Source organism: Kryptolebias marmoratus, linkage group LG13, assembly GCF_001649575.2.
Source record: "Kryptolebias marmoratus isolate JLee-2015 linkage group LG13, ASM164957v2, whole genome shotgun sequence".
In the NCBI taxonomy this organism is placed as follows: Eukaryota; Metazoa; Chordata; class Actinopteri; order Cyprinodontiformes; family Rivulidae; genus Kryptolebias; species Kryptolebias marmoratus.
The window spans coordinates 11,149,668-11,157,413 of record NC_051442.1 but is presented as its reverse complement, the minus strand read 5'-3'; the positions used below and the strand labels follow the sequence as shown (position 1 = coordinate 11,157,413).

Sequence of the window (7,746 nt, the reverse complement as noted above, 5' to 3'; positions counted from 1 at the left end):
GTTTGGAGATATCTGACATATTGATTGCAAATTGGGAACATGCTGATTTTGACGAGAAAGAACTGAGTTATGACTGTGCTTTTTAGCGCTATCTAACAACTATGGTGAATTGGCTTGCCATAAACTTTACCGTAATACCCCTAAAAAACAAATTTGCGGCTTTTAATGCGGAAGTGTTTAGAGTGAGACAATTCAGCCAGCAGCAAACAACATTTAGTAAACGTTGCTTGAGGAAGTTTTAAATTCATTTGTTTAAACAGCTTGATTCCGCACAAATAGTGACAAAATGCCCTTGTCTTTAGCGCTCCCTTGCGCTTCAATCTGAAACTGAAGCGCACCATTCAGGTCCCGCCTTGATCTGTGATTGACAGTCGCTGCTAGCTAATCGAAGCAGTTTAAAACACCGCTGTCCAATCATATTTTAGGAGGGGCGGGCTCACCAGCTTTCATAACCTTGTGCTCCTGTACAAGACTGTCCAGTCGTAAACACAACATTGCTTTAGTGTCATTTCAAGACAATAACATGATCGAAACGACTATTTAAACAGGTACGTGTTATAATTTGTTATCCTACGAACATTTTATATGTAAAATAAATCTTGTACTTTTATGTTTTTGTAGGTTATCCAATTATGCATGTTATTAACCTGACTCTGCTCAAGTATGATCTGCTTCTGTATTCACTTGAACCTATCTACATCATGTGCTTATTTAATAATGTCTGAGTCATGTTTCCAGGCATCGGATATTATTTCATCTATTATGTCCCTTTGTCTTGCCAAAACAGCCGAACTAATCGTAACTTTAACATAGATCCAGTTCAGTAAAGCCTGTAATTTGCCAGTTGAAAGGCTGGACGTTTTTCTGGCTCATAGCGTTGCAAAAGTAGGTCTGTTATCACATGTTTTAAAGATCTGTCTCATATTTGCTCAGGCTCGTTCACTGAATGACACTTATCTGTGTTCATGTTCTGTCTCTAAAAATGATTATCCTCCTATTTTTTTTTTTTTTTTTTTTACAGGGAGTTTTCTCAACCCCACCCCCCTTCCCTTTCAACATGAAGCGCCTTTACCTTGTGGAGCCCGTTGTGGCCCTGTACGCTTTCAGCTGTTTTCTCATCTACCCACTTGTGCAGCAGTACGTATATCGAAGGCTTTGGGTGCAGCTGACCAACACCAGCTACCCCGTCTCTGACAACACCTCCAGATGTGCAGCAAGTAACAGCAGCAACCACACAAACGTGCACGAGGTTTGTAATAAGCCACTGGACAGGGGTGCATGCATTATTACACTATCATGTAGTCTTAGAAGCAAATAAAGCTAAGAATAAATGTGTTGAGGGGGCAAAAAAACAAAACAAAGTGGGGCTTATTTTTAAAACCTAACCCCACTAATGTAAAGATATACAGTATATACTCTTTTTTTGTATACAAATAACTAATCATAACAGTTTTTTGCCTTTTCTGTTGTTATAGCATATCTCATTTATAACCATTTGAGATACTTTTTTTAAAAACTCATATTATTAACTGTTAATCTTTAATCTTCTCAGATGACACGGCATCCCTTATGAATTTACAGTCTGTAACACAACAAAATGTACAACCTTGGAAAGAAAATAGTTACCCTTTTTTCTTTTATTTGTGCATGGTTTTATAAAGTAATTTATCAAACAGGGAAGTGAAAACACTTATGTTCGAAATTCCTATTTTTAACCCAAGACACCTGCGCCGTTTTGGCTCTTCTCAAGAAAAACCTCAAGCGAAACTTCTGCAAACGCTCGCTCTCTACGTGTGGAGTGTTGCTTTCAGGCTGAGCCTTTGGTTTATCGGGTGGCTGCTGACTGTGGCGTGGCTCTGCTGGCGTCTCAGACCTACGGCGTCACTCTCTAACCCGCGCTTTCTCTCTCTCCGTCTGCCTTTTTTCCAGGAGGTCCAGAAGCAGGCGTCTCTCTTCTCCCTTTACTCGGAGATCCTGTCCACCATCCCGTCCCTGCTCGTCACGCTCCTGTTGGTGGCGTACAGCGACCGGGCGGGGCGCAAGCTCACCATCGTCATGCCCCTGATCGGCACACTCATCTACACCACCGCCTTCCTGGCCGTGTCCTTCTTTGAGCTGAACGTCTACTTGCTGATCGGCGCCTCGCTCTTCAGCTCGCTGTTCGGCGGCCTGGGCACGTTTCTCGGGGGCTGCTTCGCCTACATAGCCGACCTGTGCAAGGACGATCGGCGGAAGACGCTGCGCATGGCCGGGGTGGACATGATGATCGGCCTCTTGTCCGGGGTGGCGTCGCTGTCGACGGGCTACTTCCTGAGAGCCGCGGGCTTTAACTGGCCGTTCCTGACTTCGGCGCTGATCCAGTGTCTGATCCTGCTCTACGCGGTCTTTATCCTGGAGGAAACCGTGACGAAGGCCCCCAAGGACGGCAGCGCTTCAGACGGGTCTCCCCGGCACTTTGCCGTGAAACATGTAATCTGCGGCCTTTACAAGATCTTTGCGGGGAAAAGCCTCAGGTTTAGAGCGGTTTTAGCGCTGCTGATGACCATCTTCACCAGCTTCTCCTTCGCCTACATCGGCGGCATCTCCATGGTGACGCTGTACGAGCTCAACGAGCCCCTCTGCTGGTCCGAGATTCTGATCGGCTACGGCTCAGCGCTGTCCACCACCGTGTTCGTGGGCAGTTTCCTGGGCGTGTCGGCGCTCACGTACTGCGGGGTCCCGCAGCTGGTCATCGTCCTGCTGGGGATCCTGTCGGTCACGTCGGGCATGATCCTCGTGGCGTTCGCTAAGACCACTTTACTGATGTTTATAGGTGAGGAATCCTCAGTTAATTTCTAGAATTTGAACCCGAAGGTGCAAAGATGGCCATATGAGTGTGTGTGTCGTGTCTGTTAGCAAAATATCTTATGAACCACTGAACTGATTTTAATGAAACTCTCACAAAGGGATCATGGGATGTTCCACTATAAAGGTTTAACATTTGGAGTCAACCCACCTCAAGATGGCCGCCACAGCTAATCAACCTTAGCAAACACAAAAATTGCTATAACTCAGTCAGTTTTTAAAATATTGAGCTAAGATTTGATATGGTGGTAGCTGAGAGTCATTTATAATACATACTCCAAGTGCATCATTGGGTGAGATATTTGCTTAAAATTGTAGCATTAACTGTTCAGCTCAACCCTGTTTCTCTGTTAGCAAAATATCTCATGAATCACCAGACCGATTGCATTAAAACTTTCAGAAAGTAATCACTGGATGAACCGTGACAATTGATTACTTTTCGGAGTCAATTCAATTCAAGATGGCCGCCACAGAAGATCAACCTTAGCCAACACAAAAATGGCTGTAACTCAGTCGGTTTTACAGATGTTGAATTAAAATTTGGTGTGGTGGTAGCTGAGAGTAAATCACCACACATACTCTGAGCTCTAACTCACTGCACAAGATCTCACAATATTGTAAAGGATTGTGCATCTCTTTTTTTTTTTTAAGTTTGGACCAAATAGGCTATAACTTCATTTTTTTCTCTCAACATAAGATAATCTTAATCTAAACGTTTGCCTTGAAAGCTGGCGGGCGATATGCATTCCTTCAAGGAATGCTAACCCTTGAAGTCAGTGTATTTTTATTCCAAAATAATGACAGGCAAGGCTTTCATTATTTCATTTCCCATGCAAGGAACAAAAGCACATTTTCTCATCTGTTCTGTGTAAACAAAACGGAACAGTCACATCTGTCAGATCCCCCTTTTTTTTTCTTTCACATGTGCACCTGAGTTTTGTTTTAGGACACACATGTGTAAAATCCTAAAATATATTTATATTTATGGGGAAGTAGTACTACGTACAGTAGTAGTACAGCAGAAACACTATATACGACAGAAAGAGCACATAGGATAAGGAAGACACTCAGGTTACAGTTTGACTAAATGCTTACAAGGTTTAGACAAGCTGACTTTTATTAGGTTTCTGAACTGTAAACTTTAAAGTCATTGTAGTTATAAAATCTTATCTCTGCTTTGTTTATTCTTCCTGTATCCCTACCAGGAACCTAAGAATTATAATGTCTGAAACATCCTTTTTATTCTGTTATTATTTATAGTTAGATAAAATATAAAATCTGTTGTTTTGTTTTGTTTTTGCAGTGAGGATACCGATGCTTCTGTGCATCATGCCCTTCGCTGTTCTGCGCTCCATGATGTCGAAGATCGTCTCGACGACCGAGCAGGGTGAGGGTGGCTTCGAGGGCCCTTTGAGGGCCCTTCGTGAGCCGCGGAGCCGTTTCTGTGTTTGTAGAGTCGGAGTCCACTGAAGTGGGCTCAGAGCTTCAGTTTGCATTTGAAAAAAACACACACAAAAAAAAACGCTCCAAGTTTCTGTTTGTTTTAGCCGAAAGTATTCTGAGTACTAAGGTATTTGACTCAGGCTATCACCTGTACAGGTCACCCACCTCATGTCCTAATACGTTTTTTCTTTTTTTTTTACAGGAGCCCTGTTTGCTTATATTTCCTTTCTGGAGAATTTCACGAACAACGTGTCGTCCGCCGTATTCAGCAGTATCTATTTCGCCACGGTGGCCTGGTACCCCGGCTTTGTCTTCCTCTTGTCTGCGGGACTCTGCGCCATTCCTTTATCTGCTCTTCTGTAAGTGGATTTTGCCGTCATCACATCGGCCAAGTGTGACATTTTTTAGCAAAAGCGCACTCTAATACGTTTCCAAACTAATTACCTTTTCGTACCCCAGTTAATATTAGTTTACATACATTTCAGCATGAACTAAAAGCCCATAATTCTTGTTCATGGAGTTTAAAACAGGGATGTGAAATCATGACCTTTAAAGTTAGATTTTTGAAGAGTGTTCAGTCTGCAATACAATCCGCGGCAGACTGATAAAAATTTTGGGTTTTTAGCTGCATGTTTTTTTTTTTTTAAAAAAGGGGCTGCATTACAAGCACTTTGTTGTTTCTGCTTAGTCAGTGATCATTGGTTTTGCTTCAGAAATGGTTTTCGTGTCTTGGGACCTCAAAAAGGAGGAAGCCATGGTTCCTTATTTTGCATCGCTTTACTTACCGAGTAGTTGACCACCACTACTAGTAACTCAAACCCCCGTTTCTGTAAAACTTGTGACGCTCTCTCTTTCGCTGCCTTCACTGACCAACTTTGCACGCAAATCTTTCATTTCGTTTTAATCCACCTCTTTTCCACATCCGTAGATGGGAAGTTTGCGAGTCGTGTCTGTGGGTTAGGCATTAATGTGTTGCAGAAACGAGGGGGCGTATCGCTGACGGAGTTCTTACAGGACTTGTTGTTACTTTGCAAAGATAAAGTGGTTCTGCTTAGTCAGTCTGGGAGGTGTAGCGTGAAACCTGAAACCTCCTGGAACGAGTCCTCATTTGCCCCACTTCTTCCGTCACACAACGCTTAGTTACAGAATAACAGAACCCTCTGGTTCAGCGGTCTGAGTCCGACACACAAATACTGTCGTTTAACTTAGTCATGCTTAGGATTGTTAGTGCCGACTCCTAAAACATACAGCTTTAAATGGTATCAAATTATCGGGCTCTTTGATGGCTCGTAACCTTTCCACAAAACCATACTTCAAAGGACATGAACAATTAACATCTTACCTGTTGTAGATAGGTCACTGAATGGCCTCAGTTTGATTCGGAGCAGATTGACAAGCTAATGCTAACCTGAGTGGGGCTAAGAGCAAAAGTGGATTGCTGCTGTCTTAAACTCCAACTCCAATCTCAGAAATCTGACAGCGGTTCATGCAGGTGCTACTTTTTAAACATTTCTTTCCATTCCACTGGAACTCCATGGGTTTTTGGTAGCATAACTGTCAGCAGCAGCTAGCTGTAGCAGTTCCAATCCCGTCTGGGGCAGGACTACCCTAATACTTCTGCTGGGTTGATGATGTAATCCAAAACTGGTGTTGGTGTAAAGGTTGATAAAATAGCAAGAAGGTCTCCCATTCAGTTGGAATTCGTAACTCATTTCCCTTTTCTCCCCTTTTTTGAATTTCAGGGCCGTTACTCTGATCGGCGTGGATGTTTCCAGCGAAGTCAAAAGGCCCGAACCTTTTTACTCAGAAGAGGAGATTCTTGTTGAGGACGAGAATGAAAATAATCCTCTTCTTAGCTGAGGATCTACGCCTTGTTCATTTTTCTACTTTCCAGGATGCGGTGACTCCTGTTTTCAGCTTTATAAACAAATCTTCAATATATTTTTTACTATTTCTTTTTAAGTGTGTTGTTTTGAATATATACATAAACTGTTACTTTTTACAGGAGCATTGTTGCACAATTATGCAGTTTGAAGACAAGAATCTGAGTGAAGCGAAAATGGGACTTAAAGGGAAATTTCTCAGGGGAGTATTATTTATCCATAATTGTTTAGGAACACTGCGGCACTGAAATATGCCACAGTGAAGCTTCAGGTTTGCTTGGTTGCTCGTTTGATTATTATTTTTTTCAATATTTTTTTTTTAATTACAACTATTGTGGTCACGTGTTCATAGTTTTGACATTTCAAGAATTCTACAACACTCAGGCGTTTCACAATTTATCTTTTGACTGTTGTTTCACTACATCTGCTGCACACAAAAGCTGCTTCATTAGTTCATACAACATGCTGTTTAGTTGCTTTGGCCACGTCTCGCTCTCATCCCACAATTACTTAGGTCCCAAAACTGACTACAGGGCCAGTAAATCTTCGTGCTTGTTTGGTTCGGAGGTGTCAGAAGTGCACAGATGCACGTCACTAGGTAACAGAGTTTCACTTTTGTCTTGTTTCTGGGTTTAAACTATAATGTCCCAGTTCTTTATAACTAAACAAAATAAAAAAAAAACAAAACAATCTTGATCCCCAAACTTGGCTTTTGTGGATTGACGATGAATTTAGAAATTTGCCTGTTTTGTTCATTTAATACCAGTTCTTATTGATTTTCAAGTAAGTTACGGAACATTTCCAAAGTTGTAGTCTTAAAAATGTAGTTGGCAAATAACAACACACACACAAAAATTTATCCTGTAAGCCACAAAAGTGAAGTTTAAAAGGGATAATGGGAATTTTTTTTTATGTTTTGCCATAAAATGAGTTGGGAAATACTTACCAGGAACAAAACTCATGGTCCACAAAGTAATCTTAGGTCAATACTTACCTGCCAAAAATTTGCACTCTCTTTGTAATCTAACAGTCTTAAGGGGGAAAAAAAAGCTTGTTAGATTACTTATACCAGAAAAGGGTTTGGAGGTTTTCATGTCTTTTGTTTTGTATTTGCATGACCTAATCATTCATTCAAAATATCAGAGTGAAAAGTTCCAAAGTGACTTTCTGTCTCTTTACCGGTTTGGTTTTATGCAAAGATTACGTTTGAATCTGTAATAAATCAAACAGGTAAAGCAGGGAAATTAGGAAAGAAAGGAGAAAGGGTTTAAATAAATAAAAAAAAACTTATTGAAGGAAAAAATAGTTTTTATTTATGACTCTTATGTTTGTGTTTGGAAGAGAAGATTTTATTTTTATAAATATTTGGTGCAATAATATCCTAAATTTAAGCTCGTTTGACACGTGAACACTTTCCTCAGTCGGACAAAATTTTTTACCAGCCACTCAAATATTTTACCAGCCACTATTTTTTGTTGTGACAAAAAGTAATTTCATATGATGATGATGATGGAGGTGGGTGGAAGCAGTTGTGGTGCCCTACAAGCTGAACAACACCTCTTTCTGGACACTGCAT

General features: G+C 41.2%; 1 protein-coding gene across 1 annotated transcript; it reads left to right on the top strand.

The window, feature by feature from the left end:
- The first annotated feature begins 415 nt into the window (after positions 1–415).
- On the top strand, positions 416–6,900 carry slc46a3 (solute carrier family 46 member 3). Its single transcript, XM_017417980.3, has 6 exons — positions 416–548; positions 1,022–1,249; positions 1,930–2,812; positions 4,148–4,231; positions 4,490–4,646; positions 6,030–6,900. The coding sequence occupies exons 2-6, from the start codon at positions 1,058–1,060 to the stop codon at positions 6,145–6,147; spliced, it is 1,434 nt and encodes a 477-aa protein (XP_017273469.1). The 5' UTR covers positions 416–548; positions 1,022–1,057; the 3' UTR covers positions 6,148–6,900.
- Positions 6,901–7,746: the final 846 nt, after the last annotated feature.